Here is a 25,304-nt window from a genome sequence, read left to right as displayed (position 1 = left end):
GTCATGGGCCAGGGTACCCTGCCCGCCTGCTCTCTGTGTGGCTCTGCAGCCTCCCGGGGGAGGTCACCTCGGAGCCACGACTGCTCTGGCCCGACCACCCAGTGTGTGTCTGACTACCTCAGCCAAGGGGGTGGTGAACACGCTCTGTGCTGGAAGAACATAAAAACCAACCGCAGACAATTCCACTGGCTTCGCTGAGCTCCCTGAGCAGTAATCTTTTTTGCTAGTTGGTCAGTAAATTCCCACTCCTGCTGAGAACAGAGATGAAGGGCCCTAAAGCAGGGCGGCCCCGGCCCGACCCCAGGCGCGAGGCCAGTGGGGCAGGTGGCCGCAGTGAGGGGCTGCCTCCGGGGCACGCAGGGCTCAGCTTGGCGGTGCCTTACTGCTTTATGCAAAGCCCATCGCCCAAGCTGCTCGTGTCCTGAACTGAGACGACCTGAGAGGGGCTGGCAAAGTGGCCAGGACTGCCTGAGAGAGGAAGTCACTGCCTTCGAGCTCTGAGCTTTGAATGTGCTACCCGAGGGGGCGGGGTATCCAAGTCCTGAAGACCGAAGAACAGCTCCCCAGAAACAGTCACCCTTGGAGCTCTGGGTAAGGAAAGGTGGGGACTCTGGACCTCAGGTGAAGACTGTCTCACGTGGCACACCACTGCCTGCAGTAAGAACGGCAACATTCGTAGTCCAGGCTAGGACGCGTGGGTGCCTGCAGAAACTGCCAGAATCTCTTGGTGTTTTCACCATAACAGGTCTAAGCTTTTATGTCAGGGCTGCTTTTATGCCACTTAACCTCCCCAGCCTCATTAAACAAAAACCAACGTCTTCTCATTTTGATTCTGTCCTCATTGGTGGAATAACTAATGACAACGATCTGTCTTCCCTAGGAGACCCGGCCCCTGCCTGGAGGAAAACCTCGCTGTATCCCGGGCCACCTGCCGTACCTGTGGTCTGATCCACGAGGACCCGGGAGTTGATGATCCGCCCGAAACGAGAAAACATGTCCTCCACATCCTTCTGGGTCATGTTCCTCGGAAGCCCGCTGATGTACAAGTTGGCATCTTTGATGACCTCTGAGCTCGGGCGAGCATACGACACCTTGAAAACAAAACCGCTCACTGGCGTTAGGGCAGGCGTGTGGCCAAAGCATCAAGGGAGGGTGTTAAATTTTCGGGTGAGAAAAAGCCAACCCTATGGAAGGAGGTCACCTGCAGTAGCCCGTGCTGGCAGCTCCCCATGGGCCAGGCAAGGGCCCTCACACACCCTGATGACAAGACATTATTCTTGTCTCACAGTCGAGAGTCTGAGGGTCCACGGCTGACCGGGGCAGGGCAGGGAGCCAACCCCAGCTGCCTGTGCTCCTACCATGGCCTCAGGCCTCTCTGGACAGTGAGCAGGGCTGGGAGGGGACCTGGTCCTGCCTGTGAGGAACCCAGGGGACAGCGGGCTGTGTGCTCTGGGACCGTGACACCCACCTGACAACAGGCAAGCTCTCCATGGGAGCCCAGATGGGGCCCAAGTGCGGGGGGGTACACACATATTAAATGACCCCATGCTTTTTAGGTTTATGTTCTGCAAAGCTGAAGAAAGGCTAAAAGGAGCTTGTGCAGTGGTTTAGATAAAAGGGTGCGTGCGTGTGGGGCTGGTAGCAAGGAAAGGGTCTCTGGCGCTCTCCCAGGTTGGGGCAACAGCTGGGTGGACCCTGCAGGCCAAGGGGGCAGCACAAGGGCAAGACGACAGGTGTGTTCTCACCACAACACTCAGGCCTGCCAGGAAGGGCAGGGGTGTAATTCTACATGCTAAGACCACACACACACATACGCACACCCACCCCTTTATTCATGTGCTCGTTGACTCTCAAACATTCGAGGTGCACCTGGGACATTCCAGAAAAGGAGAAGACAGACACCACCTTTGCCTGCAAAGCAGAATGCAGTCTAGCGGGAGAGATGGCGGATGGAAGGAGAAACCGTGTGGCGTGGTCAGAGCCCAGCTCCACCCGAAAAGGAGCTGGGCTCATGGAGGGGAGCGTCAGAGGAGAGTGGAACAGAAGCGATGCCGATGAGAAGGACGTCCCAGGACACCGGGTCCCGTCAGGGACTGGTGGCCTCCACAGAGCAGTGCTGTACAAGCTGACATTCCCTGGAAGCTTCCCTGCACTGCAGCCAGGCCTAAGGCACTCTGGGGACACTTTGGGGCCACCCGATGGTTTGTTCACGACCTGGGGCAGAGGCAGCACTGTCCCCAAGAGGCCACCTTGGCCCCTGGGGCCTCCCCAGGGCCTCCCAGGTGGGCGTGTGCGTGGTCACGCTCCTTGACTACCAGGAAGGACGCTGGCCCCACTTCTGGGCCTCCACTTTCCGGATCTACGTCAACCAGCCCCACAGAACAGCCCACTCAGACTCCTGCCAGAGGGGGTCACTCCAACCGTCTGCTGTCCAATTTTATCAAATGCCCCGATGAGGGGTGTCAGATTTCAGGCAGGACAGCTGAAGGAGGGAGGCAGGCCTGCCGGGACTCAGGCTAGTCTGTGCTTTCCCAGGATCAGGCTGGGCCAACAGGGAGCTGCCTCCCAGGACCATCCTGTCTGGTCCCTTGCAGATCTGTCCAGAACAGGTTGCATTTGGGGTCTGCCCTTGGCTTTTGGTGAAGGTCACTGTGGTAAAGAACATTCCCAAATTAGCACCATGGGAGTGGTGTGGAGGCTGGCACTGACTGTAGTTACAGTTGTCCCCTGATAAAGCCCCAGAGAGGCAATGCTTTCAAGGCCAACTGCGCTTCAATTCCTTTCAGCATAGGTGTCTCCAAGGACCTTGATGGCCACTTTCCTTTTCTCTTCAGCCACTGTGAAGCTCAGAATCAAATCAGAATCCAAGAAGACTGCACTAGAGAACCCTCTCGCGGCAGGTGTGTGATGACGCGGCAGGCGTGCCTGGCCCCGCTCCGAGACACTAGGCCCAGAACCCTCTTTCCTAAGCTCCTGGCACCACCTGCTCCTTTGCCTCAATCAGGTCTACCGTCCTATTCTTAGGAAACATTCCTGTGAGAGGTTTTTGAAGAAAAGGAATTTTTGAATTACGTTCCCCCACAAATTCACATGTTGGAGTCCTAACCCTCAGTACCTCAAAATGTGACCTCATTTGAAACAGGATTATAGATGCAATTAGTGAAGATGAGGCCAAAGCGGAATAAGATGGCCCCAAATCAATGACTGAGGTCCTTATAAAAAGGGGAAATTTGGACACAGACATGCACTCAGGGAGAACCCCGTGTGAAGATGAAGGCAGAGACTGGGGTGATGCTTCTATAAGCCGAGGATTGCCCAAGATTCAGTGACCACCAGGCGCCGGAAGAGAGGCACGGAACAGATCCTCCTTCACAGCCCACAGCCCTCCGAAGGCACGCAACCTGCCGACACCCGGATCTTGGACTTCTGGCCCTCAGAACTAGGTGTGAGGAACTGCAAGATGCAAAGGCTCAACAGGATGATCTCATTCCAGTGGCTTCGGGTCGAGGGAGACAACTCTGGTGACTCTGGCAGGCGTGTGTCTCAGGAACGAGGGATGACTCGCCAGTCTGCAGGTGAGGGGCGGTGGGCACAGTGCTAAGAGGCTGCTGCAGGAAGCCGGGTCAGGGTCCCACATGGGGCGGGGGTAGGAGGCATATTCTACAGGAGGGCTCAGCAGGGAGCGATGGTCGGGAAAACCCAAGGTTGGTCCAGGGGTAGGCAGAGCCTGAAGACAGACACTTGGGGTGGGGAGGAGGTGGGGGCTCCAGGCTGAGAGCAGGAGGGCGTGGTTAGCAGTGGCAGGTTGAGAGGAGCATGAAGGTTGGGGAAGCCATCCTGAGGCCCGGAGGACTCGCCGACTTGTCCCAGGAAGCCACCACAGCCCTGGAACCGGGAATGACGCTGATGACGGTCTGCCCAAGGCCCTCCCAGATGGTGCTGCATGGCTCCCTCACTCCCCTCAAGTCACCTCAAGTCATCACAAACCATCCCCCCAGGACACGGCGCCCCTGGGACGCCTACCCCTGCCACACCTGGCTTTCTTATCTTTTTTTATCGTTTGTGCGCACGCAGGCGCGCACACACACACAGGCCCAGCCCCACAAGGGCATGGAATTTGTTCTGTTCACCGCGTGGCACATAGTAGGCACTCATAAACACTTGCCAAATGAATGCTGAATGAACTGGTGGGAGAAGGATTACACCAGTGACGGAGCAGGAATGGAAGCCTGGGCAGGAGGCGGGAGGGACGATGCTGCTGCCGCCGCCGCCACAGCAACAACCAGGCGCGAGCAGGAGGGCAGGGCTGGCCCAACGCCCGCTCGGCATGAGGTCGGGAGCTGCAAGAGGACAGGAGCACCTTGGCCAGTAGAAGAGACCGGCAGGGAGGCCTTCGGAGGAGGCTGCTGTGAGCCAGCACACGAGGGACACCCGGGGCCAGGGAGGGGGCTGTCCCAGCCTAAGTCCTTCACAGGGACCCTCCCGTTGCTGGTGGGGCTGAGGAGGACACGAGCCAGAGGCACAAGGTCTGGGACGGCCACCACCCGACACACATCTGACACGCAATGCCTCTCTTCTGAGAAGACAGGAGGCACCCCAGATGCCCTGAAAAAGCAGCAGACCTCTAAGGCGCGACTGTGCTAATAGTGCGGTGATGGTGACGGTGAAGTAAGGGTGGGGGGTCTCTCACCCAGGCCGGGGCTCAGCACAGACCTCTGTGCAGCCAGGAATGAACGAGATGGTGATTGCAGCTCTTTACCTTAATGGTTTTTGACTGGAGCCGCAGGCCGTTCAGCGTGTTTATCGCTCTCTCTGCATCCTTTGCAGTCACGTAGTTCACAAAGCCGTAGCCCAAGCTGTGTCCTGTGTGGGAGAACACAGGGACATGGGTGAGCCACTGAGAGCCAGTGAGTGAGCGAGACAGAGAGACGGGGAGGATGAACAGGACTATGTCCGGCTGGGCTCAAAAGGACAAGACCAGAGAGAAGACCGAGGGAGAACGCTAACAGCCATGGCCTCTGGGAAGGTGGCAGTTAGAGACCGATGGTTACAATCTATATTGATGGTTTATTTGTTACACTCCCTTGGCAAACCTGTATATTATCTGCAAGGAACAAATTTACAAAATGTTACTTTTTTTAAAAAAAGTTTATTTAAAGAGAAACACTGTGTTACTAAGAGCATCCTAGGGAACCCATCACCAAAGCAGTGACGAGGAGCCGTCCCACTGGTGCCGGCCGCTCTGTGTGGCTCCGAGGGGGACTGCGCGGGGGGGTGAGGAGGAGGACAGTCACAGCAGCACACAGGACAGGCTGGCGGGGAGAACCTGACTACCATCAGCTGTCAGTGTGCAGGCTGTTTTCCACCACTTCCACGCCCACAGTGGGAAGGCCTGCTGGGCTCTGGCGCCACCCCGTGTCGGTTGCCCTCACTTTCCCAAACCTGCCGCCCAGCTCGGGGAGGAGGAAGGAAGCACAGGGAGAAGCCGGCGCCCCACCTCCACAGCCCTGGCCAGGTATCCAGAGTCCCCCTGGCAGCAGCTCCCGCGGCAACAGCCTCATTAGCCGAAGCCTGGGGGAGTCGTAAGGCAGGTGCAAACCTGAGTTCTTCCCAAAGAAATCCAGGGTTACAGGCAGGGTGTCCCCACTCCCTCTTGGGGAACTGTTCAGAAGTGGCGGGAGTGACCACCAACTGGATACACAGGAGGGACACGGCACAGCAGGAGAGGGGCTGTGGGTCCCAGGGAGGCCCAGAGAGAAGCAATGGATGAGGGTCGGAGTGGAAGGAGCCTTGCACTTTCACTACGGAGGAGGAGCAGGAGGCGGCCCAGGGAAGAGAACCGCCACCAAGCCGCACCTTACCCATCCATGTGCCGTGTGAGTGGGCACCCCCTGTGCACCGGCCAGTGCTCTCGGCACACAGACAGAGGGGTGAGTGGGACAGAGGCCCGCCCTCTCTGAGCTCTGCACCATCCCCCTCCCCCCACTGGATGGCAAAAACATGATGAGGCCTGAGTCACAGGCAGGCAGAGATCCTCACGGCAGATGTGCTGGCTCTGAACCCAGGCCCATCTTGCCAATAACGAAAACAGTGAGAGCCTAACCCAGTTTTGCCACCTTGAAACAAACACACCAAAATACTTCATATTTTAGATTTAAAGAAAAATTACAAAGGTAATGCAGAGTTCCCATATACTCCACATCCAGTTTCCCCTATTAGTAACATCTCATCCTAGAATGGTATATTTGTTACATTAGTGAACCGGTACTGATATAGTAATATTAACTACCGTCCACCTCTGATTCAGATTGCCTTAGTTTTCCCCTAGTGTCCTTTAGTGTCCCAGGATGCCATCCAGGATCCCACTTGACATTTAGCTGTCAAGTCTCCTTAGGCTCTTCTTGGCTGGGACAGTTTCTCACACCTTCCTTGTTTTTGATGACCTTGACAGTTCTGAGGACTGGTCCAGGAAATTTTGTAGAATCTCCATCAATCTGGGTGCATCAGATGTTTTTCTCATGGTTGGACTGGGGTTATAACGGGTTCTGAGGAGGAAGACCAGAGTGAAGCGCCCTTCTAGTGCCATCATACTGGGGTGCAGGCTGTCCCACATGACTCATCACCGTGGATGCTGGCCTTCACCCCCTGGCCAAGGCAGTCGGTCTGCCAGGTTTCTCCGCTGTAAAGTTACCCCACCCACCTCCTCCACACTGTAGCCCTTGGAAGGAAGTCACTCCACATATCCTGCATGCAAGGAGTGCCATGTGGAGTTATGCTTCAGGGCAGAGTAGCTACACACGGGCCACTTTCTTTTTTAAAGAAACAAAACCAAAACCTGACCACCCATACCCATGGGTCTCCTTTCTACATTTACAGATCTAAATTTCTAGCAAAACTCCATAGGTCTCAGAGACTGGGCTGTGGGACCCCAGACGGTGAGGAAGCCAGAGCAGCAGGGCTGTGGGGCTGGGCCCATCAAGCAGAAGAGTCAGACTGCAGCTCGGAAAACTACCATCGGTTCCAGGTCGGGAACTTTAGGGTCTTCGTGAAGCGGAGAATGCAGATTATCTGGGGTATGGATTCCCAACAAAACTCCAGCCTTGCTGAGATTTTTACTCCCAATACCTGCTCTCCAACTGCCCTCCGCCCATCTCTCACGGTGCCCAGACCACGGGGCCGTCCTGTCCGGCCCTCATTCTCCACTTCTCTCTGGTCTTCTGGTGTTCTTGCTCCTCCCACAAGGCCAATCCCAAGCCTGGGCCACCTGTCCCCCTCCCTCCTGGCGCTTCAGGTGTCCCAGGCCATGTTCCTGTGCCTTCTGCTGCAGCCGGCCCCTCCTGGCACATGAACAAGGCCCAGCCTTGTTCCCGATTCCTCCCCCTACCCAGGTGCTTGGTGGCCCCCACTGCCCTCCCCTGCTGACCTAAGGCCACCCAACCCTCAGGTGCCACCCCACAGAGAGTTTCAGGACGCAGCTCCCAGAGCCCCCAGCAGCACTGGGCACTGCAGACCCTCTTGAGGCACCACTTCCCCCAGGACGTGATGGCAATGCCAGGTTTTCCTTCCCCCCAACTGGCCCTCCCCAGGCTCCTAATCTTCTGCCCATTCCATCGAGATGGTCCTCAAGGTTCTACCTTTGGTCCTTGTCTTTGTCATCAACGCTTCCTGGGTGACCTCCTTGACCACCGTGTGACCACACCTACCCATGTCACCTAGGAAGTCACACACCCTCAGACAGCCACTGGCTCCTTCCCCAGTCCTGCTCCCCCTCCACTCTTCCTCAACGAGCCCACATGTATTAGCTGAGCACCTACTACGTGTCGGTCCCCGTGTCAGGCTGGCCGGTGGGTGGGGGTGGGGTGGTGGTTAATGATAATCACAAAGGAGGACAGTTCCTGCCTTAATAAACACATCCCACTGGGTGAGTCAGATAACAAAGCAAGAAACCAACAAACAAAGCCATACACAGGTGCTACAAGGAGAATCTCCGTGGTGGTATGAGAGGGACTCACAGGACGGTCCAGGGAAGACAGGCAGTCGGGAGCATCCTTTGAGGAGGGGATATTAGAAGCAAGACCCCGGGGTGGCCGGAGGCGAGCATTCCAGCAGAAGAGCAAGCACCAAGCCTCTGAGGCTCAGACGACTCTGGTGTGTTCCAGGAAATGAAAAGTGGCCAGCGCGGCTGAATGAAACGAGCCAGGGGACTGGTCCCGAGACGGCTGCTGGGTGGTCCGTGGCCTCAACGGGGCTGAGGCCAGTGCAGAGACCACAGGAGCCCGTGAGCCAGACCAGGTGTGAGACAGGGGCCACGCACCCGGGCAGGGGTGGCAGATGGAAGAGCCTCCAAGAGGACCTGCAGATGCGCTGACGCAGCAGGGAGGTCCAGGGGGGCTGAGGTCCTTAAAGCGCCAGCACTCCCAGGCTGGGACCGGCTCTTGTCCTCCAGTGTGTTCTACTCTCTGTGGTGGGCACCTGTGTGCGCCAAGAGGGAAGGCGGGTGAGGAATGAAGGGGAGCCCCTGGTTTCGTCCACTGGATGAGGCCAGTGACTAAAGCGTTAACACACAGCACTGAGTGCCCACCTCCACCCTCTCCTTCACTATAAACCAACTGCTCTCAACTCTAGCCGCTTGTTAGAATCACCAGGGCGGTTGCTAAAAACTATCACTGCCCAGGCCACGTCCCGACCAATGACATCAGAATGGGGGTGGGCGAGGCAGGAGTGGGGACAGCTTCGGTAGTTTGTAATGCTCCCCAATGATTCCAATTCAGAGCCCAGGTTGAGAACTGTCGCTGCAAGTGCACAACAGAAGCGGGGCTCCCCGTGGTTATGCAGAAGAGCCCCCACTTAACGGGCTGTGCTCAGAGCAGGTGCCTGGGGGAAGGCCCTCACTTCCCAAGTTACTGTTTCTCTAACAGGGGCCACAAGCCACGCAGGGTGACGATGCAGCTCCCCAGGTCCCTCCTCAGCCCAGGACCCAGGACATCGGGCAGGCGTCGGGATCCACACTTCCAAGCCCCTTATAGATGATCCTGCCCCCTAGAGGCAGCAGGCCCGCTGCAGTCAGTGCCTTGAAGGCAGGTCAGCTGCTGCCCCCTCCCGCTTTAGGGGCGATGGAAGACCAGCCCTGAATGAGGGGGGTCTGCGGTCTGGTGGGGGAGCAGGGGCATGGTGCTCAGGCACAAGCCCGGTCAGTGCGTGGATCCTGTACAGGCTGCTGGGGCTTGAGGAGGGCGAGGGCCGCCAGCGTCAGGGGTGGGGGCAACCAGAGCCCGGGATGGGAGATATGGTGGAGGGGGGAGGGGCGGGAGATGAGGGAAAGAAGGACGGGGACGGAGGATGAACAAACCCTGGGCCTGGTCTAGGGATGTATGAGGCCAGCGCCCCCCAGCTCTCAGTTCCCTGCACCGTAGGAAGGGCACTGCTTCTCAGCTCTGGTTCTGACTATGCCCGGCACTGGCGCTGCCCTCCCTCCAGAAAGGTTCAAACACCCCAGACTGGCTGACTCAGTGGGTCTGACTGGGGCCTGAGAGGCATTTCTCCCAGCCCCCAGGTGCTGCGGCTGGTCAAGGGCCAGCACCCGGGAGCCGCTGCCCTGGAGAAAGCAAGGCTGTCTCCACAAGGGGCACTCTGCATGCCTGGCTGGGTGACCCCTGGGCCAGTGCTCTTACATTCCCAAACATCTTTCTCTCTCTTTAGACAAGGGTTAAGACTGAGATGATTCCATGGCATTTCGCCTTGCTTTCATGGACCAGAGCAGCCAGACGTAATGTTTTAAGCCCTTAGTGTTCCTCACACTGACCTGGGGTGCACAGCTGAGGAAGGTGAGCACCCCGTGGACGAGGCCCTCCTCTGCAACGTGAGTCCTTTCTCTAAAGGTCCACGGAGCTCAAGGGAAGACATCACTGATGGAGAGAGACTGGGTCTTGGGGGGGATGAGTGAATTAATTAGGCAATAAATAACAAGTAGCAAATGTCCCCAAAGGAAAGAAGATGGGCAAAGGACAAGAAGAGTCCTTTTATAAAAGAAGAGTACAAACAGCCAGAACAGATGAACTTTACTAGAAATGCAAACTGCCACCACAATCAGCTGTCATTTTTCACTTAAGAGGTGAGAAACCCTGCCTGGCCTAGGGGATGGCAGGGCCGAGCAGAGGGTGAACCGCAGACCCCTGGAGGGCCAGTTGGCAATAAGGGTCAAGAGCTTTTAGAAACTACACTCTCTCCCCTCTGCCGGTTCATTTCTAGAAAGACTTCCTACAGAAATAACCAGTGAGCAAAGATTTGTGCCAGGATATTTATCTCAACCGGGCTTGTAACTATGGAAAAACAGTTACAACCTGTTGTAAACTCAGAACTTGCATGCAACAGGATACCACGCAACCCCCGTGACCATGAGACAGCTATGTTAGTGACAGGGAAAAATGTTCACAGATACAGGAAGAAAAGTTTCCCACGCAGCTTGGGAGGTGCGAGCCCATTTTTGTAAAAGCACATGACTGCTCACGACCATAAATACGTAAAGAAAAAAGTCTGGATGGACATGAACCGAAAAGCTGACAGTCGTGGGATTATGGGTAATTTAAACTTTTCTTCCTGCTTGTCTCATGTTAAATTTTTTTCTAAAAGGAACAGAGGTGATTCGCATTAAGAAAAAAAGTGGTCAGCTGGGTAGGTGTGGAAGGGCATCCCTGCAGAGGGAAGAGTACTGGAGAAATCACAAGAGTGTGAGAGCAGGGTGTGCCTGGGAAATGACAAGCAGCTCAGTCTAGCCCAAGAGGAGGGTGAACGGTGGGGGGGGGTGCAGTGGCTGGGGAAGAGGGGGACAGGGTCTCAGGGAGACTTGGGAGCTACAGGCCAGGGTATGGGCTTTATCCTGACCAGAGGTGCAAGGCAATGAGACAGAAGCTGAGCATGTAGGCTGGAGTCTGGGGACCAAGTGGCCAGCATGACGTAATGCAGCAAGGTAGAGGCTGGCTCATGGTCCCACGTGGGTCATATGTCATGTGAGGAGGGGCTAGACACCAGGACAGAGAGCAGGGCAGGGCTACACAGTAAGGCCAGGTAGTGACTGTGGATGGAACAGGCATCAACAAATGCATGTCTCCCACAGGGGCGCGTGGCTGGCCAGAAACACTCTGAATCTCGAGGCCAGCACATCAAACATTCTCAGCATCCCAGCCACCACCGTGTCCCCACTTCCTCCTATCACTGGTGCTTGGCCCATGGTCGGCACTCAATAAATATTTGCTGAATGAATGAATGTCCATGCTGATCTGCATTCTCCCCCAATCCCTAGATCCACTCATTCATTCACTCAACAAACACTGACTCTGGCTACATCTGGGAATACAATAGGGTCCTTGCCTCCGAGAACCATAAGGACCTACTGGACCAGAAAGTTCCAACCTCAGTGCAGTGTGGAAACCCACGCTGCAGGTCTGCCTGATTGCTATGGGGACCCAGAGAAGAGCATTGAACGCCGAGTAGATCAGGTCAGGAAGACATCCTAAAGCAAACGGGGCCCAGGAAGTGAAGGCTTTTAAAGCAGGTGAGTGACAGGGTACATCTGGTATGTTAAAAAGAGATTCCTCTGCCGCAGTTGGGAGAATGGGCTGGAGGGAGCATGGCTGGCCAGTTAAGAGCCTAAAGCAACAGGGCAGGCAAAAGACGATGTGGCCTGGTCTAAGATGGTGGCAGGGAAGATGGAGGAAAAAGGATGGAAGCATCCAGAAGGACGAGTGTCAGGGACACACGTCAAAGGTCATGCTTAGACTTCTGACTGGAGCCACTGAGTGGGCAGTGGTGCCGTCTGCTAAGATGGGGACCCCGGGAAATAAGCAGTCGGCTTGTGGGAGAGTCAAGGACAGTTTGGGAAACACTGAGAGGCTGAAGCGCCCAGAGCTCGGGAGAACTTTCTGGTTGAAAGAGAGGTGGCCAAACTGAATGTCCAGCTAAGCTGTGGGTGTGCATCCGCTGACCCGAGGGTTGGCTTAGGAAGAAGAGGAGGCATGGGAATAAGCCAAGGACTGCCTAGGTCAGCAGCTGGGAAGGAGCTGCACGAGAGACAGAGGGGGGCCTCAGAGGTAGGAGATAGCCAGGTTCATGGACCTGAGGGGAGAGACAGAGGAGGCGGCTCTGTGACCGGGAGGAGAGGGAGGACATCGGCTACAGCAGCTCCTCACTCGGGGGCGATTCTGCTCCCCAGGGACATGGCAACATCTGGGAACATTTCTTGGTTTTCACAACTCCGAAGGTGCCCCTGGCATATCCACTGGGTGGAGGCCAGGGAGGCTGCTCAGCCTGCAACGTACAGGACGGCCCTCCCACAAGACTCATCTAGTTCCAAGCGTCAACAGTGCTCAAGCGGAGAAACTGTGAGCTAGAGGGAGCTAGAGGGAGTCCGGGCATCTCTTCAAGAGCGCAGAGGCTGGAGCGTGTTTGAATGCTGGCGGGTGGTCCTGGAAAGATCCACCAGGAAAGTGGGTACTTGCATAACTTGAGGTTCCTGGGATGCCGAGAAGGGAAGGGATCCAGCACAGAGGTGAGACAGCTGTTATTTTCACTGTGAAGTAGGAAGCAGTCATCATGTGAGAGGAAAGGGGGCCTCAGGGGAGAAAATGCGCTGAAGCGGCTGCTGTGGCACGGGGATGCCCATGTTGTGAACTCGGTTGGGGGTTTGATCAGACGGGGTGCCTGTCTGCTGGGATGCGAGACTCTCTCTGGGGTGGGCCCCTGAGCCAGGCCAGGAGAAAGCTGTCAGATGAACATAACCGAGTCCGGGGTTTCACCAGAGCGGTGTAATAAAAGGACAAAAGGGAGTGAGATGTGAGCCCACGGCCTGGGACCAGCCTCGCATTAGTTTTCACACACCGGTGGCAGGAGGAGAAAAGTGAATGCGGTAAGTTTCCCATAAAGTCACGTTCATTCAGTTTAAAGAACTGCTAGCAAGATGCAGAGCTGAAATGCCAACCCAGGCCCACCCACTCCACAACTCCTGGTGCATTACACTCAACTTTGCCCAGAGAGCAGAAAAGGACTACTTCTGTACTGAAATAATTTCCAAATTACGCTTTTGCTGCTTTCGCCGGTTCTCAAAACCAGTTCTCTCCGGACTGATCTTGCCAAATCTAGGTGTTCCTATTAACATAGCTCACATTCCTTTGAAAACCACAACAAGCCAAGAGACAAAGAAGTCAGGAATATCAACAGGGCTGAAATTTCCCTTCCACCAGAACATAAAAGGAGAAAGGGAAGACTTAGTAGTAGCGCAGGAGAATTTCAAACCCCTCTGAACAAGGACTCTCTTATTCAGGATGGTCTCCTGGAACTGGAGAGAGAGTGTGGCTTCTAGAACATTCCAACACTTCAATTTTGTGTGTTATCTAAAGATCCTATTTCGAAGACATTTATTACATTGCAGACTCTCAGAACTGGAAGGGTCCTTAAAGGACTTTTGAGTTCAAAGTCCCGTTCTGATGAACCAACTCCCCGTACAGTAGTCAGCCAGCCTCTACAGGAGTCATCTCGGGTACAGGCATCTTCACGTAACTGGCAAAGGCTGAAAGTCGATGAAGCAGGATGATGGGTACATGGGGTTCAATAATATTACTCTACTTCAATGTAAATTGAAATATAATAAAATATTACATTTCTATAATAAATACGGCTTTTGACTTTGAAATTATTTTTCAGTGTAGGGAATCCTGGTCCCACAAGCCAGCGCGGCAGCCAGAGCCCTCCTGAGAGGACTGGCCATTCCTCAGCGGAGCTATGCAGAGAGGAGGAAGAAGAGGAGGGGGAGGGAAGAGGGGAAGAGAGCGAGGAGGAGGCGGGCTCCCTAAATCGTTCCTCCCTGGGGAGAAAAGAAAGGAAGAGGTGCCTCGGAGCACCTGGTCTCCCCGTGTTTTTCTCCAGAGCCCCTGAAACCACGCTCTCAGAACAGAAGCCTCTCTGTAGGGAGGGCCTCACCAGGCACCGGGCCTCGTGCAAACCCTTAGGCAGCTGGCAGCATCAGCATGTCGGAGCCACCATCCCCACTTCATGGATGGGGACACTGAGACGGGGTGGGAGGGTGGGGCTCTGAGCCAGCCTGCCCACCCCACAGCCCGCCCATGACCCGCTGCCCTGCTCCAGCCCCCCTGAGAGTACAAGCTCCGTTTCAGATGTTAAGTTGAGAGCACAACAGCAGACAGTCAGGGTGGCCCAAACCTAACGAAGGACAGCCCACAGGGGACTCAGGGTTCTGCTGCGGGCCTGACCTTGTATGTGAGCCTGGGAAGACAGGGTGGACCTGCCTGGGCCTGCCCCGGGCAGGGCGCTGGCCAGAGTCCCTTCTACACGTGGCACCACGCCCCTTCCAGCTCTCAGAGTGTCCCTGTTCTCCTGTCTCCTCATTTTCCCTCCCCTCCCACCGTCGTGTTTTGTATATACTCTCCATCTTATGATGGATTTTTCTCTTTGGGGAACCTACGTCCAATCTTACACCTGGGTGGGGGCAAAACAGAGTTGAGATAAAAATGAAACTTCACAGCTATCATTTCAAGGCTGTGGCTCTTCCTGGCTGAGGAGCACTGCAGGGTCAAAGGCAAAGAAGACAGTGCTTAGCAGGATGGCCACACGTACCCCCTTTACAAAACCGGCTCTTGCTTCTTTACCTGCTACTTTATCCCGAATAAGTTTTGCAGATTCAACTTCACCGATACTGCTGAACAAACTTCGTAACTCATCCTGGGTCATGTTCTGAGGGAGGTAGTTGACAATCAAATTTGTTCTCCCAATATCATCCCTGCAGTCTTCAGCCATGTGGTCTTCATAACCATTAGACATTGTATTTTTTTTTAAATCTGCAGGGAGAAAAAAAAGGGAAGTAAATTCCAAATGTTCATAATGCAGGATATTAAGGCAACGCTCGTGACTGTGTTGCATTTAGACATTTTTCTTTTCAACACTAGAAGTTCAACTTATGTCCACACAAAAACCTGCATGTGGATGTTTATAGCAGCTTTATTCATAACTGCCCCCAAACTGGAAGCAGCCAAGATGCCCTTCAGTAGGTGAATGGAGAAACACACGCCAGTTGTCTGGTACATGCACACAATGGAGTGTTATTCAGTGCCAAAAAGAAAGGAGCCAGGAAGCCACAAAGGCATGGGGGAACCTTACATGCACACTAATGAGTGAAAGAAGAGCTTGAAAGGCTACATACTAGAGGGTCTCAGTTATACAGCATTGTGGAAAAGGCAAAACTAGAGAGACAGCAAAAAGATCAGTAGTTGCCAGGAGTTGCGCGGAGGGAGGGTGAATAGGCAGAGCACAGGGGGTTTTACAGGGCAGTGACACTATTCTGTATGAGGGTGTAATGATGGATATATGTCATTATACATTTGTCCAACCCCACAGAACATATAACATGAAGAGTGAACTCTAAGGCAAACCCTGGGCTTTAGCTAGTATGTAATAACAATGGCTCATCAATTACAACAAAATACCACAGGAAGGCAAGATTTAATAATAGGGGAAACTTTGTGTTGGAGGAGGGGTTTATGGAAACTCACTCTGGACTTTCTTTGCAATCTTTCTGTAAACCTAAAACTGCTCTAAAAATAATGTCTACCGAAACAAAAACAAAACAAGCCCAAGTCCAACCATTTCCACTTACCAAGAGGGCTTTAAAGAAACAAACCTACAAACAATTCCAGCACCACAATTCAAGCCCCTGGGAAAAGTGGGTTGTCTTGAGAACGTTCCAAAGATCTCTGATTGCTTTCTCTCATCTCCACGTGCACTACTGATGCAGCTGTACACGGAGGAGCCTGCGAGGTGCACCTGAGCACCCAACCCAGACACCCTGTCTGTACTCCAGCAGGCAGGCGACGGTCCTCTGCGCCCCTTCATTCCCAAGACAGAGCAACTGAGCCAAGAAAGACGTTACGATTTCTCTTCCTGTTAGAGGAGCTTGGTCTCCAAAGCTGGCAGGCTCTGGAATACCTTAAGCCGCCTGCACAAATCTTTACTTTCAGTGACAAATACCAGAGCACAGTGATGGCTTTGGACTAGAGTCGGCTCAAGACCACTCTTCTGGAAGCGCCACTCACTCTAGGTTTTGCTCACAGGCACTGCTTTGCGCCTGCCTCGTCCAAAATGTCCTGTGTCTCTGCCTCTAAAGAAACAGGCACCCCGTGGGGCTGAAATGTCATCACTGAGAAAAAGGCCCTGCTGCCCATCAGTTGGGGTAGGTTACAGGGGAGCAGCCCACTCCTTTCTCCAGATTCCTACTGCCCAGTTCTAATTTTATGCTTCAAAACCCAGTGCCCAGGGCTTCCCGGGTGGTGCAGTGGTTAAGAATCCACCTGTCAATGCAGGTGACACAGGTTCAAGCCCTAGTCCGGGAAGATCCCACATGCCGCGGAGCAATGAAGCCCAGTGCACCACAACTACTGAGCCTGCGCTCTAGAGCCCGCGAGCCACAACTACTGAAGCCCGCACGCCTAGAGCCCATGCTCCGCAACAAGAGAAGCCACCGCAATGAGAAGCCCGCGCACCACAAGGAAGAGTAGCCCCCGCTCGCAGCAACTAGAGAAAGCCCATGCGCAGCAACGAAGACCCAGAGCAGCCAAAAAAAAAAAAAAAAAAAAACACAAACACAACAAAAAACCAAAAAAACAACCCAGTGCCTAGTGTCAAGAGCATTTAGCCTCCTCTAAAAATAGCCTTGCCAGCAGTTATATAGAAACCTGAACACATCTCCTGCACAGGATTTCCCACCTGCCCCGAATCAAGAAGCAGAGAGGAATCAGGTCTGGTTCCCTGTTTCCTGGTGGAGACATTCAGGTCTTCTCTACCTTTCCACCCTCTCACTTGCTTCAGACCATACACAACATGCAAAATTAGTCCAGTCCCCCAGTATTTCTTTTATTTATTTGAAAATGTTCTATGCTTCCTGCTCTTTATAAAATATTTCAGCATCAAGAGCCATAAAAGAAAAGATTGGAAACTTAGACTTCATAAGGTTAAAAACTTCTGGACGGCAAATGCATCACACACAGACAAGCAGCAGACTGGGAGAAAATGCCTGCTCCCTATCATCTTATTTAGAGCTGCGGTTCTCACACTGGGTGATTCTGCCCACCTCCCCGCCCCCCAGCCCCTGGGACAGGGGCAGTGTCTGGAGACACTGCTGGCTATCAGGACTGGGGGTGGTGCTATGCCACTGGCATCTATTGGGTAGAGGCCAGAGATGCTGTTAAATACTCCATAAGGCACAGGACAGGACAGCCCCAACCAAGAATTATCTAATCCAAAGTGTCAGTACTGCTGAGGTTGAGAAAAGTTGATTTGGGGCATCTGCAAATTAAAAAGAAAAAACCCACATATCACTAGCAGAGAAGTGGACAAAATACATGAGCTGCAACTAATAGATGCTGGCAATTCATAGAGCTAATAAGCCATGAAAAGAAGCTCAAGTTCACGAACAATGAGGAAAATGCTAAATAAAAAGAGATGCTACTTTGTGTCAGTCAGATGGAATACAATCCAGGATAGATAAAACCCAGTGTAAGTAAGGGTAAGGGGGAAAAAACACCCTTATACACCATCGATATGAGTGTGACATGGTACAACCTTTTGGAAGGATAACATGGCAGGTGCTATCAAAATGTTTAATGTGAATGCTACCCTCTGACTCAGAGCTGTAGGAAACTGCTCTACAGAAATAATCATACATATGCAGGAAAATATGTGCGAGGAAAACACCGACCCCATGGCTTGGTAAAGTGCTGGACACAATCTATGTATGTCATTAATGGGAGATAGTTAAATAAATAACAATTTTCAGTAGAAAGCAAGGAATTAACGGGTTTAATCAGGAAAAACTCCACAAATCTATTAAACCTTCTGTGGCCATGAGGCTTTAAGATAGATCATTAGCTCAAAAACAAACAAACAAACAAACAAAAACATTTGTTGAAGCCTGAACCAAAGTACAAGGGTTAACTCTGAAGAATTCTAATGCACGCTGAAATTTGCTCAAAATGTGACACACACATTTTTCTTCCTCCTTCCTCTTTTTTTCCTTTATCCCCCTCTCTCTTCACTCTTGTTCTGAGTTAGGCATCCACTCTTCTGCCTTTTCCCTCACCCTGCTTTCATGGAAGATAAACTGGGCAGTAATTACCCCATTCTCATTATCCAGAGTGGGGTGTCCTCTATGCCTGGTAAAAAGTTAGCTTCCTAAAACAGTGGTTGGCAAACCATGGCCTGCAGGCCAAATTTGTTCAGTCCACCTCCTATTTTCATAAATAAAGTTTTATTGGCACACAGCTACTCTCATTTGTTTATGAATTGTCTATGGCAGCTTTTGCACTCCAGTGACAGAGCTGAGTAGTTGTGACAGAGACCATATGGTTCACAAAGCTGAAAGTATTTACCATCTGGCTCTTTACAGAAAAAGTGTGCCGACCTTTGTTCTAAAATGTAAAAAATAGAAAAATTTCTTGGAGAAAATCTTTGCGACACCAGGTGAGGCAAAGAGTTCTTAGATACCATACCAGAAGCCAAATTGATTTAAAAGAAATTGATAAACTGGATATCATCAAAATTTAAAACTTTTGCTCTTGTAAATGACACTGCTAGGAAAATTATAATCCACAGACTGGAAGAAAATATTCAAATCACATATCTGAAAAAGGACTTGTATCCAAAACATATTTTTTTTAAAAACCTTTGAAACTTAACAATAAGAAAACAAACAACCCAATTTTAAAATGGCAAAAGATGTGAACAGATACTGAGCCAAAGAAGATATATGGATGGCAAATAAACACATGAAAAGTTGCTCAACATTACCAGTTATTAGGAAAACGCAAATTAAAACCACATCAAGGGAATTCCCTGGCGCTCCAGTGGTTAGGACTCCACACTTTCATTGCCGAGGGACGGGTTCAATCTCTGGTCATCGAATTAAGATTCTGCAAGCCGTGCGGTGCTGCCAACAAACAAACAAACGAACCACATCGAAATACCACTACCCATTTAGGAGGCCTGAAACCAAACAAAACAAGCAAGCAAGCAAACAAAGATGACAAAACAGACAATATCAAGTTCTGGTGAGGATGTGGAGAAACTAGAACTTTCATGTACTGCTGGTGGAAATGTAAAAACATTACAGCCACTGTGGGAAACAGATTGGCACTTTCTTATACCTAAACATACTCTTACCATAAGACCCAGCAACCTTTTCCTAGTCCTCACGTACGAGAAATAAAGAGTTTTGTTCATATAAAAACCTATGCAATACCATTTATAGCAGCCTTATGCATTTTTTAACACTCGGTTTTTATTATTTATTTATTCTTTTTCATAGTCTTTTCCATTATGGTTTATTACGGGATATTGAATATAGTTCCCTGTGCTATACAGTAGGACCTTGTTTATCCATTCTCTATATAATAGTTTGCATCTGCTAGTTCCAAACTCCCCCTCCATCCCTCCCCTCTTGCTTGGCAACCACAAGTCTGTTCTCTATGTCTGTACGTCTGTTTCTGTTTTGTAGATAGGTTCATTTGTGCCATATTTTATCATTTTTAAAAATTTATTTATTTATTTTTGGCTGCACTGGGTCTTCATTGCTGTGCGCAGGCTTTCTCTAGTTGCAGCGAGCAGGGGCTACTCTTCATCGTGGCGCACGGTCTTCTCATTGCGGTGGCTTCTCTTGTTGCGGAGCACAGGCTCTAGGCTTCAGTAGTTGTGGCTCGTGGGCTCTACAGTGCAGGCTCAGTAGTTGTGGCGCACAGGCTTAGTTGCTCAGCCACATGTGGGATCTTTCTGGACCAGGGCTCAAACCCGTGTCCTGTCCTCTGCATTGGCAGGGGGATTCTTAATCACTGTGCCACCAGGGAAGTCCCCATGCCATATTTCAGATTCCACATATAAGTGATATCATATGATATTTGTCTTGCTCTTTCTGACTTACTTCATTTAGTATGATAATCTCTAGGTCCATCCATGTAGCTACAAAGGCATTATTTCATTCTTTTTTATGACTGAGTAATATTCCATTGTGTATATGTACACATCTTCTTTATCCATTCATCTGTCAATGGACGTTTAGGTTGTTTCCATGGCTTGTCTATTGTAAATAGTGCTGCTATGAACATAGGGGTGCATGTATCTTTTTGAATTAGAGTTTTGTCTGGATACATGCCCAGGAGTGGGATTGCTGGATCATATGGTAACTCTGTTTTTAGGTTTTCTGAGGAACCTCCATACTGTTCTCCAAAATGGCTGTACCCATTTACACTCCCACCAAAAGTGTAGGAGGGTTCCTTTTTCACCACACCCTCTCCAGCATTTATTACGTGTAGAGTTTTTAAAATATATATATTTTTTAAATTAATTAATTAATTAATTTATGGCTGAGTTGGGTCTTTGTTGCTGCGCGCGGGCTTTCTCTAGTTGTGGCAAGCGGGGGCTACTCTTCGTTGCAGTGCGCGGGCTTCTCACTGAGGTGGCTTCTCTTGTTGCGGAGCAGCACGGGCTCTAGGCACGCAGGCTTAGCAGTTGTGGTGCATGGGCTTAGTTGCTCCGCGGCATGTGGGATCTTCCTGGATCAGGGCTCAAACCCGTGCTCCCTGCATTGGCAGGTGGATCCTTAACCACGGCACCACCAGGGAAGTCCCATGTGTAGAGTTTTTGACGATGGCCATTCTGGGTAGTGTGAGGTGGTACCTCATTGTAGTTTTGATTTGCATTTCTCTAATAATTAGCAATGTTGAGCACCTTTTCATATGCCTATTGCCCATCTGTATGTCTTCTTTGGAGAAATGTCTACTTAGGTCTTCTGTCCATTTTTCGATTGAGTTGTTTTTTTGTTATTGAGTTGTATGAGCTGTTTGTATATTTTGGAAAGTAAGCCCTCATCGGTAGCATTATTTGCAAACATTCTCTCCCAATCTGTAGGTTGTCTTTTTCATTTTGTTTATGGTTTCCTTTGCTGTGCAAAAGCTTATAAGTTTGACTAGGTCCCACTTGTTTGTTTTTGCTTTTATTTCTATTGCCTTGGGAGACTGACCTAAGAAAACACTGGTACAATTTATGTCAGAGAATGTTTTGCCTATGTTCTCTTCTAGGAGTTTTATGGTGCCATGTCTAATATTTAAGTCTTTATTTATTTTTGTGTATGGTGTGAGGCAGTGTCTTAACTTCTTTGATTTACATGCAGAGCAGCTTTCTTCATAATCACCAAAAACTGGAACAACCCAAATGTCCCTCAAACCTTCAGTGGATAAACTATAGCACACCATACAATGGAATACTACTCAGCAATACAAAGGTACTATATTCACGCAATTTGTATGAGTCTCAAATACATTTTGCTCAATGAAAGAAACCAGACTCAAGGCTACTGCATGATTCCATTCTGGAAAAGGCAAAACCACAGGGATAGATCAGTGGTTGCCAGGCGCAGGGAGCAGGGGAAGGGTTGACTACACAGGGGGAGCATGAGGAAATACTTTTGTTTCCCGGGTAATAAAATTTTCCACTATCACGATCATGGTGGTGGTCACATGACTCTACTCATTTATCAAAACTCAACTCTACACCAAAAACTGAATTAAAAAATAAATTTTAGAAGATTTAAAAAGTGAAGCTTCTGCACGACCGCCCTGCTCCTCAGCATGCTGACTCCTCATGACTGACGGGCCCAGTCGAGGCTGAGCAGCCCCCTGCGGGCCCCATTCTTGGTCAACTGGCAACAATGAAGAACCCAAACACCAAGAGGACAGTTTCTCGGTGCTTCAGTGCCACCCTGCCATCCAGGCCCCTTTCCAAATCTGCATATCTGATCCAGGGCCAAACCAGCTCTGTTCCCACAAGTACCAACTACAACCTGGCCTTGGCACCTGCCTGACAATCAATGACTCCCAGTCACGGCCACCTCTGGCCACCTCTCGCTCAGCGTGTCTCTCCGCGGGGCAGTCCTGTGGACTCCTCCAGGTCACCGCACTCAGCCCCATCAAGCTAGCCCCTCCCCCGGCTCTCCCTGTCAGTGGGGTCACCACCTGCTGAGGCCCAGAGGTTACATGACTCTGCTCAGGGGCAGTCATCACACTGTTAATCAGTGTCAGGGCCAGGCCTTGAGCTGTGGCTACAGAGCAGTCTTTCAAGGATGAAACACCAGGCCCTTAGCGATGGCCCCTGCTTGACCCCTTCTCCCCTCACTTGAGCTCCCCCAGCACGCCGCAGACCTTCATCTTCCTGTGCCTTTGTTACGCTGCTCCCTTGGCAGGAACTGCCCTCCGTCTCCACCACCTCCTCACTTGTCTTTAAAGAGTCTCCCAGGACGCTTGGTTGCTCTAGTTCTCAGTGCTCGTATACCACTGGCGTGAACCTTTATTACTGCATGAATCACTCCAACTCGTAATTAGTTGCTTTTCACCCACAGCATTGGCGAAAGCCTCGAGGCCCAAGGCTTCATCACTGTCGCCAAGGGTCCCCAGGTAAACCCAAGGTACCTGGCAAAATGTAGGTGCACCATGCAGGCACACACAGGAGAGGGGGACGGACACAGGGTCTCAGACTCACCTGGGAATCATGTGTATTTGGTGCATTCTTTTACATTAAAGAAGGGTGGCTGGAAATTGTACTGACAGTCTATTAATACACTTAGTATATTACTTTTTTAGAATCATCCCATCCCATCCCAACCCACAGAATCAAAGTCAATTGCAGGGAGCAAAAGGGAAACTTAGTTTAGCAAAGCAATTCCTGCTGATTTGGAAATGTTTCTGGTAACAGATATACCATGCAGAAGTCCTGTTAGGATGATCTCTGAGGGTTTTCAGCCCTACTGCACTATTTTAAAGAATCCTGGTTGTCTGTGTGACTTCAGAGATGCTGTTCACATCAGTAGTATACCTACTATGTATGTAAGGAACAGATACAATATATATGTGCGTGTACGTGTGTGTGTATATATATAAATATAAATGACACAAAAACATGTGTAGATGGTACATATGTAAAGGAGCAAGACCGGATTCCATCAGGCACCCATGAGAATCTGTCTCATTTTATAGTCACAGAGCAGGCCTTCTAAACTACTTGGGCCCGAACAAAACTAGAACAGTCAAATATAACCTCAGGCTCAACCCTGACACTTCACACATCATACAACAGGGCTTGGACTCAATTATTTCTGCAGTCCTTTCCAGATGTATAGTCCTGAGTTCTTCAAGGTGAAAGTCTTAGGAATGCAAGGTCACCCAAGAAACGCTGTGGTGCCAGAAAAAAACTGAAGGTACTACCTGACCCAATTATAACTGCTATGCAAGGTGAGGGCTCATTCAGGTCGACTTGGTCCACGTTTCCTTACCTGTCCCTTCCCACCGCCCACAGAGGGGAAAGCTGCCCAGTGGGGGCAGCTCATCTAAGTCACAGCAACTCCACGCCTGCCAGCCTGAGAAGCCCAGGGGAGGGGCAGAGCAGGTGCCCATCAGGTGCAGCCCGGTGTCTGGCCCAGTCAAAGTGCCCCATGGGTCCCAAGGGGACCTGATCAGACCCAGAGCCCTGTTAGGAGTCCTGGCTTCTTTCTGTCTGGTCAAGGGCCCTCCAGGGCTCTCACAGGGAACTGCAAAGCAACATGGCACAGCGGGAAAAACCCACGGGCTTTGACAGACCTGAGTTCCAACAGTAACCCTACTGCTAATCAGCCGAACCATTGTGGGGACGTCACTTCCTTTCCCTGAGCTTCCGTTTCCTTGCCTGCAAACTGGGGTGTTACCCACTGCTCTGCAGCTCTCAGCACGCTTCCCGACACTTGGTGAGCGCCCACCTCACCACTCACCTCAGGTTTACTAAGGAACACTTTGACCCTTTCCCCTTGGGACCCTGGAACCGATCCACACCTTTGAGGCCATTTCTAATGGGCCTGGGTTCCAGGGAAGCCACATGCGGTTCTACCAGCCTGGGCCCACGAGCGCAGTGCCCCACGGAACGTGGAAGATCTCGTTGGTAGTCCTGCTCAATCACTCATCAGTCGCAAACATAACCTTGGACGAATCAGCGGGCCTCCTTATCTGTTCACCAAAGATATGAACCTTATTCAAGTCTTGTCCCCCTACTCTTACTTTATCAACAAAATGAAGGTGAGCGCGTGTCTCCCTGCCCTCCCCACCCTCAGCTGCAAACACCCTCATCTCCTCTCCGCCGGTCCTCGCCCCCCTCTTCAAACCTCCTCCTCCCCCGAATTACTTCATTTTGTGGCACACGCACACACTTGTCCCCCAGGCCACCTCTGTCCATCCCCCAAACCTAAGCACCAAGTTCTGCCAGTTTTACATCTGAGATGTCTCACTCTCCCCCCATCTCAGTGCCATCATCCTTGTTCAGGTCCCTGTCACCTCTTGCCTAGACTGACTCCTAACTGGTCTCCCCGCCACACGATTATTTCGAACCGCGAGTCATTTGGTCTTCTCCCTCCAGATCACTCCTGTTCCTTCTGTCTCCCCATTTCTGTTCGTGGTGACTGGGTTGCTCTGGACTGTTCCCTCTCCTGTAAATCTTTCCTCTGGCCTGAATGTCTGTCTGACGGGTAGCTGGATCCAGTCACTTCTGAGCTCCTTTCTAACTCTTCCTTCGCCCAGCACACACGGAGTGCGACCACGTGCCAGCACGAGCAAGGCAGTGTGCGTATAAGATAAAGAAGCAGTCCCAGTCCCGACCCTCAAATTCAGGCCAGTACGAGACCATCTCAGTACCACAAAAGCCTTTGACTGGTCTGTCCATCCTTACCTCTCACTCAGAAAAGCGATCTTCTGAGCTCACCTCTTGACTGTGCCCAGAAACCCTCTACCACCTGACCGTGGCATACTTTTCTAGATTTATCTCCAAGTCCACCTTCTTGACCCTTTGCCTGCCCAAACTGGTCCCCTCAGGCTTCCGGACCTGTTTGCACTCGCCTCGTTTCTTACTCACTCGGGCTGCTGGCCGCACCTGGAAACTGTTGCCTACACCTCTCTGGTCACAGCGACCAGTTTGGACACCGGCTCTTTCATCAAGAACAAAACCCAAGCAACGGACAATCATTTCTTTCAGTAGTCTCGATGCTGTCACCGCCCGTGGCTTCCTCCTTTCATTACTTTAATCTCACACATCTATGTCTTTTCTCCCCAATTCAGGGTGTAAATTCCTCGAGGAGGCAATTTCTTCCACTTCTCCCCGTTCCCCACAACGAGGAAGTGGTAAGATTACGTGTGCTCAGTCTGTAGAACTGTGCTCACTGACTTGGCCAGTACACGCAAGGC

The 25,304-nt window shown here is 51.5% G+C and overlaps 1 protein-coding gene across 2 annotated transcripts in view; it reads right to left on the bottom strand.

The window, feature by feature from the left end:
- Positions 1–25,304, bottom strand: part of ELAVL1 (ELAV like RNA binding protein 1) — a 37,094-nt gene that overhangs the window by 8,291 nt on the left and 3,499 nt on the right. For both annotated transcript variants that reach the window (XM_057540535.1, XM_057540534.1), the window contains exons 2-4: positions 14,658–14,846; positions 4,760–4,863; positions 938–1,091 (exon numbers count right to left, since the gene is read on the bottom strand). In XM_057540535.1, the coding sequence (XP_057396518.1) occupies positions 938–1,091; positions 4,760–4,863; positions 14,658–14,829 (430 nt within the window). In that variant the 5' untranslated portion in view covers positions 14,830–14,846. The remainder of the gene's footprint in view (positions 1–937; positions 1,092–4,759; positions 4,864–14,657; positions 14,847–25,304) is intronic.

This window comes from Balaenoptera acutorostrata, chromosome 2 (assembly GCF_949987535.1).
Source record: "Balaenoptera acutorostrata chromosome 2, mBalAcu1.1, whole genome shotgun sequence".
Classification (NCBI taxonomy): domain Eukaryota; kingdom Metazoa; phylum Chordata; class Mammalia; order Artiodactyla; family Balaenopteridae; genus Balaenoptera; species Balaenoptera acutorostrata.
This window is presented reverse-complemented; position numbering and strand designations above follow the sequence as displayed.